This window comes from Mesocricetus auratus, unplaced genomic scaffold (assembly GCF_017639785.1).
Source record: "Mesocricetus auratus isolate SY011 unplaced genomic scaffold, BCM_Maur_2.0 Super-Scaffold_4256, whole genome shotgun sequence".
Taxonomy (NCBI): domain Eukaryota; kingdom Metazoa; phylum Chordata; class Mammalia; order Rodentia; family Cricetidae; genus Mesocricetus; species Mesocricetus auratus.
In genome coordinates, this window is record NW_024429182.1 from 60,680,179 (window position 1) to 60,693,391 (window position 13,213).

At 44.1% G+C, this 13,213-nt stretch overlaps 1 protein-coding gene across 1 annotated transcript in view; it reads right to left on the reverse strand.

Moving 5' to 3' along the window:
• Positions 1-13,147, reverse strand: part of Ppp2r2d (protein phosphatase 2 regulatory subunit Bdelta) — a 32,843-nt gene extending 19,696 nt beyond the window's left edge. The window contains exons 1-2 of the mRNA XM_005064263.4: positions 13,041-13,147; positions 12,866-12,958 (exon numbers count right to left, since the gene is read on the reverse strand). Coding sequence (XP_005064320.1) covers positions 12,866-12,958; positions 13,041-13,047 — 100 coding nt within the window. The 5' untranslated portion in view covers positions 13,048-13,147. The remainder of the gene's footprint in view (positions 1-12,865; positions 12,959-13,040) is intronic.
• Between the last annotated feature and the right edge of the window lie 66 nt (positions 13,148-13,213).

The window sequence follows — 13,213 nt, forward strand, 5'->3', positions numbered from 1 at the left end:
TACAAACTGGCTGGCCTGGAAAGATGGCTCATGGGTTAAGACAGCTTGCTGCCTTTATAGAGCAGCAGAGTTTAATTCCCATATGGGGTAGCTTACAATTGCCTGTAATTCCAGCTGCAAAGGTTCTGACACCCCGAATCTCTGTGGGCATGGTCATGCACGTACACATACACCCAAATAAAAATTATATCTTAAAGTTACAATTTGGCAAAATGAGAGGGGGAGAAAAAAAACTAAGAAAGAGATGGGGGAATGAGAGTTGGAGAACTGGTTTTGTATAAAAATGAGGTAATCATCAGCTCCAGGAGAAATAAAAACAGAAGAAAACACACAAATTAATTCAATAATGAGAAACACATTGTAATGAAACTGATTGCCCATCAGTGCAATTCTGGTGTTTTTGTAGGTAGCTGTGGGCTGAAGGGGATGTTACTAAAAAGCTAAACCATCAGTTACTGCTTATGCAGGAAGTCAGGAATCAGAAAGTATCTTATTTGGAACTCCAAAAGCTGCAAGGCCAGGAAGGGGGCAGGGCCTAAGAGCAGCAGGTGGTAGGAAACAAGCAACACAGATGTGGACTGGGAGGACACTCAGGGAAGGGAAGTCCTTGTGGCCCAGGAAAATGCAAGGTGGAAGGTATGCACATCACGACAGGATATGAACTGCTACACCACAGCTCAGTGCTAACACGTGCTCAAGAATGCACACATGCACTTACACAGAATTTCTTTTTATTTGTGTGTGTCTCCATAGATGCCAAAAGAAGGCTTCAGTTCCTTTAGAGTTATAGAATGTTCTAAGCTATCCCACTCAGGTACTGTTAAAGGAACTCTGGTTCTTTGAAGAACAGTATGGGCTCTAAACCACTAAGCCACCTCTCTAGACCATGTTTCATTTTTAAATAACTGTGTTTTTTTTTTTTTTGGTGGGGGGTGACAACAAGGTCTCTCCACGTAGCTCTGGCTGTCCTTGAACTCAGAGAGATCTATCTGCTCTGCCTTCCTCTTCCTGCTGCTTAGTGATCGGATTAAAGGCTAGGTTGAAGGCATTCACCATGTCCTTCTACCTGATTTTTAAAATGGAAAATGGAAGACTATTTGCTGAGTGGGACCAAAAAGGGCACAGGTGGTTTAGGGGAGCAGATGTAAACCATCTCCCGTGATCAATACCCAACTGACAATGAAGCTTACCTTTTAAACTATAGACACAGTTGGGACTACTCTATGGCAGGTATGGCTCTGAGAATACGATGCCCAGGGCAAGCCTTGCCTTCATGGGGCTTCCCTTTAGCATGAGAGCGAAGGCCGAGGAATGGGGGCCACATATGAGCAGGGGGTAGCTAGCTGCCCAGTGCTAGTCAATCTCTGCTGAGATCACAGAACAGACAGTACATTTATAGTGGGTTTTGGAGACCAATAAGTCCAAAATCAAAGTGGCCCTATTGAGGGCCTTCTGAATACCTCAAACAGAGGGAACTGGAATAGAAAGTGACCAAGTTTGCTGCTCTTTAGACTCAGACTACCATAAGGACTGAGTTTTCCTCATCAATGTAATAACGCCATCATTCTGAGACTGTACCAAAAGGAGAAACATCTCAGAGTTTCAGGATGGACCTATAAACCTAATTGATTATGTCAGCAACACAGGCTGTTAATCTTTCCCAGTAGCTTGTTTCGTAGTCGCCATCCTCATTAGCATTCACTAGGAATATACCCAAGCCTGAGAGACTCTTCCTTATACTAAACATGAAGCATGTTTAAATATACAGATAGAAACTCAAAGGTTTTTCTCTAATTGAAGAACTGTAAACATGCCAAGTTAAGCAAAATACACTAGTTTTTATCAAATGAAGGTAAAAATTACCAATCCTCATTTTATCATTTACCTTGGGGGGGGGTTTAAACTGAAACAAGTTACCTTTTTATTTGTTCATTCAATGTATCAACATCTCAATACCAAACTGCTTTTAAGGAATACATTTGTTTGAAAATAAAAATGTAACAAGAATAACAAGTACTAAAAACAGCGTAACAAAAAGGTAGGTTGAAAACAAATGCTTCAAAAGTCTTCATCATATTCTGCCATGAAACCAAGTCTGAATGAAGTGTTAATGCCCCCAGCATTACGTGAAACACACAAGAGACAACAGAGACAGGTGGATGAATAGTGTGCTCCTACACAGAATCCCTAGAGACCGAGTTGAGTATGCCTGGCAGCAATGCAAAGGGAGGAAGGGAATACTCATTGGCCAAGTCTCTGGTTGGGAATAATGAAAAACTGTGAGGTATGGGCCATGGAAATGAGTACACATGCCTGAAATCCAGCCCTCAGGAGACTGATTTCAATTATGAGACCAGCCTGGTTTACACAGTGTGACTCAAACAACAAACAAACAAATACCCAAAGTGATAATTTAGCTCAAGACAGTGGCACACATACACAGAATTCCAGCTACATGGGAGCCAAGGCAGTATCAACAAGCCTGAGGCCAACAGGGCAAATCAGCAAGAGCCTTCTCAAAATAAAAAATGAAAAGGCCTGCGGGTGTAGCTCAGCAGAAGAATACTTGCCTAGTATGTCTGAGGCCCTGTGTTCAATCTCTAGCATCCGAAGAAAATAAACGAAATGACAAAGTGCTTACCTTTTCACACATAAATTCTCCCAATAAATTCACAGTGATCTGTCTAGATCACAGAAAGCTGCACACATACTTCTACTTAAGAAAAAGAACACTGAATTTTGAATTATTTAATAAACAACTAAGTAAAGTGAAAACAGGGTAAACATTTTCTCAGTGTCTGTTTCACATGAATGCCATCATTTCATACCTGAATTTAACAGAGTTCTAAGGAAGGACTTTCAAGAATGATCTTTGACATTTTTGAATGCTTTTGACAAACGCCTCACTTCCTTTGTGGTACAATACACAGTGGCACAGGCCATGCAAAGCGACATCTGGCACAGAATACACCATGGGGGGTCAGAGTTAGCAAAAGAGAAGAGAAAAATGGAGGAAAAGGCACAGAGAAGGTGATCCTAGTCAGTCTGCTCAAGCAGAAACTATCTGTGCACCAACTGGTCAACTCAGAAGCAGGGGCAAGCTCTGTACCATGGTTATGGTAGACACTGCTGCTGTGGACAAGGTGGCCGAGGCATGCAACTGAGAAATTACATGTATAACTTCAACTCTAACTTTGACTTTAATTTCTTAAGGAAATCCAAACAAGATCAAATGCTGAGGTATAGGTATTGAGACTAGTGTTTTTACTGTCATATATATATATATATATATATATGGTATTTTTAGCCCAGGTTCCTTCACACAACAATGAACTGAGAGGTTCTATTTATATAAGTAAATGAGCTTTTTTTGTTTTTGTTTTTTGAGATAGGGTCTCACTGCGTAGCCCTGGATGTCTTGAAACTCGTTCTGTAGACCAGGCTGATCTCAAACTCAAGAGATCCACCTGCCTCTGCCTCCGAAGTGCTAGAATTTAAGATGTGTGCCACCACTGCCTGGCCTAAACAGCTTTTATAAATCACCACCGCCTGGCCTAAACAGCTTTTATAAGCAGCTGTTTTCTTGTTCTAGATATCTAGAGCAAGGCAATTAAAAAAGAAAAGTAAAACCTTAAGTAATTTTAAACATGGAAAAGTAGCAGCCTAGAACAGTCTACAAAAGCCAGCATGCCTTGGAAAACTGGACTGTCAATCCACAAAGATCTTCACTAGGAGTTCACAGGAGATCTGCTACCTCTTAGCTGTTATCCACAATGATTCCTCTGGCTGGCTTTTACCTCTTTATTACTATAAAATGAAAAGCCATCTTGGTTTGTAACAAAATAAAAGCAAAAGACCTCTTCAATGGCAACCCCATCTTCATCCACAGGTGACGTGACATGTTAACTGTCAGTGCCATTCGACCTGGGCATTAACCACTTTTTATACAGGCTCACTGACTGGCAAATGCTGCCACTCAGCATAACACATTGCTTTCACCAGGCACAGACCCCTCTAGCCAGTTATACAGCATGATCCAGCTCACTGCTTCACTGCCCTTAGGTTCTACTACTGCAAAATACCTCTTGGTGAAATGTCAGCACATTTCTGTAGGTTTCTTATACACTGAGCCACGGGGTTAAATGCCTTTTATTTTTTATTTATTATTACTTACCTAATTGTCATACCCGCCCCCCCCCACGAACTGGAGACAGGGTCTCACTGTATAGCACCGGTTGGCCTAGAACTCTCTGTAAATCAGGAACTCAGTGAACTCTGACTGCCTCTGCTCCTCGCCAAGTGCTGGGATAAAGGCATGTGCTACAATGCCTGACTGGGATCTCATCTCTTCAGACACTTGCCAACTGACCTCTAAAACATAAGCAAAGAGAGACTCTAGAATGCTAAGCAAACTGAATTTTTTTTTTGCATAGCTACTGATACATGCCTACATCTCAGTGTATGCATGTCTAAAGGTAGGCAGATGGATGAAGACACCAACTGTGGTAGTGTGAATGTAACTGGTTCCCACAATCTCACAGGAAGTAGCACTATTAGGAGGTATGGCCTTCCTTGTTGGAGGAAGTGTGTCACTAGGGGGGCAGGCTTTGAGGTTTCCTATGCTCAGGATACCTACCACCCAGTGTCTCAGTCAACTTCCTGTTGCCTATAAAATGTAGGACTCTCAAATATGTCTGCCTGCATGCGCCATGCTCCCCACTGTAATGATAGTGGATTGAACCTTTGTAACTGTAATTGAATCACCCCAATTAAATGTTTTCTTTATAAGGGTTGCCACAGTCATGGGATCACAGCAATAGAAGCCCTAAGACAGCTATAAAATACAGTGCAGCTACCATGAAAGCTGACTGGAATTAGAAATGAAGGTAATCTAGCACATCTGAGCACAGACAGTAAGTATAACACAACTGGACAGAACTCCTGACTGGAACACTGGCAGCTCTGCAGCAGCCAAAAGTGACCAGATGAGGCTTTCTAGGAATCAATTTCTTCACATGTGAAATGATAGATCAAAGGCTGTGGCTAGATTTAATGAGTCAAATACAAAATTTCATGGCAAGGGATCTCAAATCATATACAAATAAGCAAGCCACAAACAGAATCTAGGAGTCCATGAGAGGAGCCGCTGCTTATAAATACATTAAATATAAACAGATGAGTTCAAAGAATGGTTGAGAACACACACACTGTTGATTACAGGTGGAGACCAATGAAGAAGTCCAACAAAGTGGGAGAACCAAGAGAAGCTTCATTTTTTAGCCTTTCTGCAGCTCTATCATTTGGTTTTCTATAAATAACACTATATTTTTATGTTTTGGGACAGCAACAATAAAACATAGCCTGACCAAAAAATATGTGGTTGCTCTTCAAACCTGCCAAGTCCTGGTCATTCCACTGTTAACAACTTCCTGCACCACAGGGTTTCTCACGGTGGAACCTTTGGAGGACCCAAGGGTCAAAGCTGTATTGACAACGACACAGATCTGTGATCTGCTGGACCAATGTCCTCTGTGTGGATGAGTAGAGAGGCCACAGGCAGCCAGGCCAGCACCATGTTGCAGTAGCATTCCTCAAGTTCTGCAGATATCCATGTAGCAAAAGAAAAGGCAAAGAGCCAGTTTTCTTAGGACTGTCCCTACAAATACTGGAGTCACTGACTTGCCTTGCTCCCCATCCTGTAGTCAGGCTTTTCTGTGTTTTCACAAAGCCTGTCTGTTGCTTATGCATGCACAGCTGTCTCCAGGAAAGGCACCTCTTGTTACTGTTTTCACAGAATGCCATCTTTATTTGGAATGGCTTATACTGGTCATTCAGACTTTGACATGTGGTAGAGAAAAGCGAGCCCTTACTTATTATCCAACCGGGCGTTGGTGGCGCACGCCTTTAATCCCAGCACTCGGGAGGCAGAGGCAGGTGGATCTTTGTGAGTTCGAGACCAGCCTGGTCTACAGAGCTAGTTCCAGGATAGCCTCCAAGACAATACAGAGAAACCCTGTCTTGAAAAACCAAAACAAACCAAACCAAAACAAAAGAACACATTATCCTTTGGGAGCCTATTATCTATTGATGCTGTTGACTATTTGTTGAGAAGTTTCTGAGGAGATCTATGGTAGCATTAACAAACATAATTTTCTTGGGTCAAACATAATGAAAAATCTTTAAAAATCAGAATATCTCCATGCACTATGAACTATGGAGCCTGGTATTACAGGGTTTTAACAGCTCTCTGATGGCCAGGTGCAAGAGGCAGGAGGATCTCTGTGAGTTCAAGGCTAGCCCCAGTCTAGAGCTAGTTCCTGCTAGTTGTATAGGCCAGACTACAAAAGAAGCCCTGTCTCAAAAAACAAAACACTGATGGTCTAGATCCCAAGGTGCAGCTAAAGAACAAGCCCCGACTAAGGAGCAGAACACCCACCACTTTCCGGAAAGAGTAATTGCGTCTTCATTTTCTAACTACAGTTTGAGGCCAAATTTCTTCATAAGCTTCAACAAAACTGTGGGAAACTCAACCTGGGAACAGATCTGAGGATCAGCTGTTTCTTAATAAGCCACTTATAGGAATTGTAAGAAAATAGCATTCTTTTTCATTAAACCTGTTTCATAAAAATTGTTTTTTAATAAAGAGTAGCATATATATTTATTTTACAGTAAAAAAAATTTAATTAAGCTGTTCTAATTTCTAATATAGTAAATATCGACAGGTCTAAGTCACACAGGCAGAAGTTTTCTGGATTTCCAGTGAGATGCTAGAGAGCCCGGATTTATATATAGTGAGGTCAGCAAGGTATATCCTAAAGGTAATTATGGCAGCAGCAGGGCTGCTCATTTTGGTGAGCTGCAGCTACTCTCTTTCTATGAAGATGATCTGAGGTCAGTAGGTAAAGGTTTGTACCCACATCTCTGCAAAATGCCTTTCCATGTGTCCCAGCTTTCTGTACTCGACCAGCATCAAGTTGCAGAGACAAGCCTTATTCATGACATTAGACATCGTCAAACAAAGTCCATACCAAATGAAAGGACAGTCCAGAGTACAAAGCCTGAACTATTTACCATTTGGCTCTTTATGGAAAAGTGTGCAAATTCCTGAGAGTTTGACTTTCTCCACAGAACCTGTGGTCCTCCACCCACAGTCATTCTCCAAGGATCAAGGTGACCTTCATACAGTTACAGTTTTGTCACTCCTGCTCAGGACCTCCAGCTCATAATCACTCATAGCACAATTCAAAGCCCTTGGCATGAGAGTCAAGGGCTGTAGCATTATTATTAGCTGGGCTGGCTTGCCCTCAGGGCATTCCTGCCTGTCAAGGACCACGTTGGGTTCTACTTTTCAGAGAGCCATGTTTCATAGATCTCTCCTCAAAGCACTCTAAGTCACATGTTCTCTTCTTCCCTTTTCGTCATGCCTTTCCACCTCTACCCTCCCCTGTGCAGTGGTCATTTCCTCTGGTTCTCCACAAGGGATGCAACGCCCTACCCACTGACAGAACTCCATTTCTGTACTTCCTAGGCCAAACACAGTGCACTGTGCTGACTTCTTTAGCCCTAAACCACCATTGCTTTTCCATGCCTCCCACAGTAGCACAGGGTGAAAGCCTCTATGCTGTACCCTAGGTACCACCAGCTGTGTCCTTGCTTGCTAGAGCTTTCTGGTTTCTCTGGAATTTCACCATTAGTTCTGTAATGGTCATAGGTAAAGCCCCCACTTTCTGGATGGAGAAATAGAAGCATTCTGCTAGACTGACACAAACTACTAAAAGGATGGAAACAGAGTTTGTACCTACATCTCTGCACAATGCCCATGTATCCTATCCTGCCTTTTTGTACTGACTGGCATCAAGCTGAAGAGACAAGTCTAACACATGACGTCAAGTAAAAGGGTAGTCCACAGCCAGGTATGAAGAGTAGCTAGAGCATAGAGCAGGGATCTACCAACAAGGTGCAATCTGATGGAACAAGAAGGATCAGTGGACTGTTCAGAACAGACAGGAACCAAAAAAAAAAAAAAAAATCTTGAACAGGAAAGAATCAGGAGTAAAGATGCAAAGATGGCAACATCACAGGGTAACAGTGAAAAACCAAGATGCCAGGTCCAGAAGACAGGATTCAGTAGACTGCAGAGGTAAAAAGCAAGCAATCTCCACTTAACTATAGCTAAAACCAAACATTTCAAGTTGGTTATTTAACATCCAGATGAGTACTTTAACCTGTAACAAAAGTACTGCATCCTCTTCGATCATAAATCTTTTGGTGTGACTTCTATACCATCAAGGCTCAGCAGTGGTCCTCACAACTGGTAACCCTGAACCTAACCAGGATCTCCCTCCAAAGAAATCTTCACATCAAGGACTAAACGTAGTGTTCAAAGATGAAGATCTGCAGGGATCTTGGGAGAGCAGTGTCTGATTTCTCCTTCTCAGCTGAGTTCCACTGCAGACTATTACTACTGGATCACTTGCTTCACTGAAGCTGTCCCTGACACACTTTCCTACAGGCAAAATAAAAATGCTGCAACAGAGTGCAGAAGTCAGATAGGAAACAATTCAACTTACCAAACACCTTGTGCCACTTAAAAAGAAGGGGAAAAAGTAGAAAGACTCACGATAAGCACCAATTCCCATTTTCTGTATGAAGAATCGATCCTAACATATAAAGATTGGGACCAAATATTCCATCCTTGATACTACATTCCCCCATTTAACTATCTATGAAATGAGATTTCTTTGGGTTTTGAGACAGGGTTTCTCTGTGTAACTGCCCTAGCTGGCTTGGAACTCAGATCTGTCCACTTCTACCTCCCCAGCCTGGGCCGCCACTGCTGAGATGTATTTTTACATTCAATGAAACATAGTTACTTTCTAATTTCCCTTCATTTTGTTACATTCTGGGGTTTGTTTCTTTCAACAATACCACGAGTCCTAAGGAGGGCTTATCTTTTTTTAAATATCTTTTTTTATACCAGATTACCCATCTTCCCAGGTTACTTATTATATAATCCCCAAGGTTCACCGTGGAGTTAAGAACATAGACCTTTAGTTTGACTTTGTATTATTTCATTAGATAAAAAAAAAGTTAATGTTGAATTTAAAGCAATAAACTACCTCATGGCTTAATTAAGAAGTGACAGAGCTGGCAAGATGGCGCAGTAGACAGGCACTTGTTACCAAAACTGATAACTGAGTTTAATCCCTGGAACCCCTGCACAATTTTTGGCACGCAAAAAGCATTCAATAATGTTAGCTGTCACTGCTATTTGCCTGGATCTTTTGCAAGGCCTAGGAAAGGGGAGGTGACAGCCAGTCTTTAGGCTTGAGGACTCAGTGTATAAACATGCAACAGGTTGTAATGTCATAGAATAGTCACCTGTAGGAAGCATGTTCAGGGATAGAGATCAGGAGCTGGTTGTTAGTCATTCTATATCATGACATCTGCCCAAATAACTAACCCCAAAGCACTGTCCCAAAGCGCAGTACATGGAAGTCCCCTGGTTTGTCATTTTGATTCCTGCTTCCTACTCTACTCTCTAACAAGGGATGGAGAGTCAGTCACTACTGTCAGCCACCCTTACATCTGGCCATCAGTAGGACAATTACTAATCTCCCTGTGTGCCCAACTTGCTCCCATTTGCAGGTATATGGGAATCACTGACCACACAATGAAACCATTACTTTGAGCAGAAATGGTGACCTGATTCACAGCAAAATTTAATTCTTATATACATAAAAACAAAGTGTGTACAGTTCAATATTGTACTAGGGGTTATTAGGTTAAAAATATGACTCAAACACAAACAAAAGACTTTTTCATCTTGCCCTGTCTGGCTTGCCTATTTATACACTGCCCTCTGTCCCCCATGCCTCTGGGTACTGCCCGACAGGTCAGAAGACCTCAGACTTAATCTCTAGGACACACCTGACTGCCTATTCCCAGGACCACAGAAGAAAGCAAAAGCCAGGAGCAGAGCTACATGGAATTTTGCAGAGCTGAACAAAAAGCCTCACAAGCTACAAGTTTCAACAGATAAATTTTGCTATACCTCAAGTTCTCAAATACAAGCATCAGGCCATGAAATAAACCCCTTGAAATGCCACCTTCTAATTATCTCTCACCAACATTTATTCTTCAAGTTTGAGTTTGGACAGGGCTGGTGTAGTGGTTCTTGTTGTTACAACAAGTCCTAGTTGTCAATGACTGCCTTTGCCTTTTCAAACCATCACTGATAAATCAAATACCACCACTCTGTCTGACCAAAAAAAGAAAAAAGATGAAATTATAATGATGGATTAAGAAATACGTAGATTCAAACAGAAAACTGTGAACACACACAATTAAAAAGAAAAATACAGGCAATTACCACACACATACAAAAGACTTGCAAACTAAAGAAAAATAAAAAAAGGCCAGGCAGGGGTGGTACAAGCCTTTAGTCCCAACAAACACAGCCTTTAATCTTGGTGGAGGAAGACAGATCTCTTGAGTTCAAGGCCAGCCTGGTCTACAGAGATCCGGGATAGTCAGGGATACACGGAGAAACCCTGTCTAGAAAAACAAACCAAAATTAAAAAAAAACATAAAAAGTTCTAATTAGTCTAAATAAAATATTTCTGTTAAGATTTCTAAAAGGGAGAAATGCCATTTTCCAAAATATAAAGTCAGTTTTTTTCATTTAACTTATCAATAAAAACGAAACCAAACCACACAGAAAGTTAATACGGACTCACCTTCCTACCACCATTATTACCACAGCTACAATAAATCACAGGAGTAAGGCTGACCTGTCACCTACTTGGCACATGCAAAATGAAACACAGTAATACATTTTATGCCAACACAGAAGAAACAAAATCAATATACTACTTCACACAAAGTCTCTTGGCTTCAATCTCAAACCATGAACCTCTGCAAACTTTTGGAGAGCAGTTTCATGGGTCAAGATGACCTGGTCTGGTCTTGTCCCCTGAGCCGTTCTCAAGGGTCATGAGTCAAGCCAGACACTGGCAGGAGGAGTCACGGTGAAGGAGGGAAACAAACAGGACAGGACGCCAGTGGAGAGGCTGCTGCTGTGGCAAGGGAGGTGGATGGAGTGAACAGACTTCTTTTAAAAGAGTGAAAGGTCCATGTTTATCAGATGGCTGAACAAGTTGCAATGACTTGTTAAAAAATGCTAATGTTTAAGTCTCTAAGAAGCAATTCCACAACCTTCAAGCTCTCTTAGTTCCCAGTCTACTAACCCACAACCATGGCACATTTAAAGCTGTGATTAGGGCAAAGACAAAGCAACAGACAGGGTCTTGAAGTTCAAGGCAAAGTCTTAAGGAAAGCTGGGCTTTGTGGTGTGCACTCAAGAATTCAAGGCATGGTGGGGCACGCCTCTAATCCCAGCATTCCTATAGCCCACGCCTTAAATTCCAGGCAGAGGCAGGCGGATCTCTGTGAGTTTGGGGACAGCCTGGTGTGTGCAAAGCTGGTTCCAGAACAGCAATGTCACACTGAAACCCATCTTGAAAACAAAAACAGGAAAATCAAAACAAGCAAAATCCAAGGCCAGCCTCAGATACATAGGGAGTCTGATGCTAATCTGGGCTATATGAAACCCTGCCCAAAACAAACAAACAAACAAATTTCAAGGACTAAGTGAGGAGGGGGGTTGTAAGATGACTCAGCAGGTAAAATCACGTGGCATTAAACCTGGTGACTGGAGTTCAATCCCTGGGACTCACATGGTAAAAAGAAACAACTCCCACAAATTGTCCTTTAACCTCGACCTGTGCAGGGTCATATACACACCCACAAACACACACACACACAATATAAATAAATAAATAATGTAGAACAGTGTGTGCCTGAAATCCCAGCCCTGGGGCAGACGGGATTGCCTTGAAGTTCAAGGCCTGGGCTACAACACCAAGAACTTTTCTCAACCAACCAACTCACCCCAAACAAAACAAAAAAAGGAGGAGGTCTGGAGAAGTGACTTTAGAAGAGCAAACACTCAGCAGTGGAACGCCATTATTGCAGAGCTTCAGGAGACCTCACGACCAAGAGATGAAGCCTAGGGCTGACCAATGCCTATCTGGCACACCTAGGCCCACTGGGGAGGGCGCCCAGAGTCTCAGAGTTCAGTCTCACACTGAGTGGGCCCCAGAGACCAATAACTCTATATGGATCTTCTTTCTCTCCTTGTACAGGCCCTAGGGAAGCCGGAGTCCATAGTCCCCTTTTATACTACACGGGCCCCTACCTCATTGTCTGAGACCTGATTTTACCCCCATAAGGCCTCAAAAGACCAACGGCCATGCTCCCTGTCTCACAACAAATGGACCTCATCTCATCCTATAGTACCAACTCCTGGCTCAATCCCAGGGCCACAGCCAGAGACCTGTGTCCACAGCTCTGTCCCCCTATGGGCTCTGGGGGCTTGCATTCAAGACAGTTGTACACCCTGAAGTCCAGGGACCTGTGGCCACGGGCTTACCTTACCCTGCGTGGTTTGATCTGTCTCCCGCCTTACCTCCTCAGACTCCCCACAGCCTTCCGAGGTTGGCCTCCGCGGCCATCTGCCCACTGATCCCCGAGACCGGCGTCCACGGCCATCTCCCCATAGCCTCCCAAGGCTAGCGTCCACCGCCGTCTCCCCAACAGACCCCTGAGACGGGCCTCCGCCGCAGTCTCTCCCCACGCCGGCGTCCACAGCCGGCTCCCTACAGCCGCCCCTCTCTGTCTTTAGCCGCCGGCCGGCCGAGGGTCTCCCAAGGCAGCGCCGGCCAGGCGGGCAAAGGCGGCTGCATCCTGGCCGGCGGCTGAGCGTGACCTTGCGCCCGGGGCTCCGGGGTCGGTCGGGCCTCACCTTCCGCCACGTCCTCGTCGACAGCGCCCTTCACCTGCGAGAAGCACCACTGGAAGTCGTTGCCGCCCGCCGGGCAGCCGCCTCCTCCGGCTCCTGCAACAGAGCGCGCCGTCAGGCCGGCCCCGCCCCGTCCCACCACCGTCCGTCCACCCGCCCGCTCGCGCACGGCCCTCACCTGCCATGGCGCGGGCGGGACGCGCCCAGCCGAGCGCGGCCGACCGAGGCGCTCCGAGCGCTCAGCCCCGGCCGCCGCCGCAGCCGCCGCTCCCGCCGCCGCCGGGGAGGGAATTTTTTCCCTTTTCAAAATGGCGCCCAATGCCCGTCGCCCCGCTGGATGACGTCATCCCC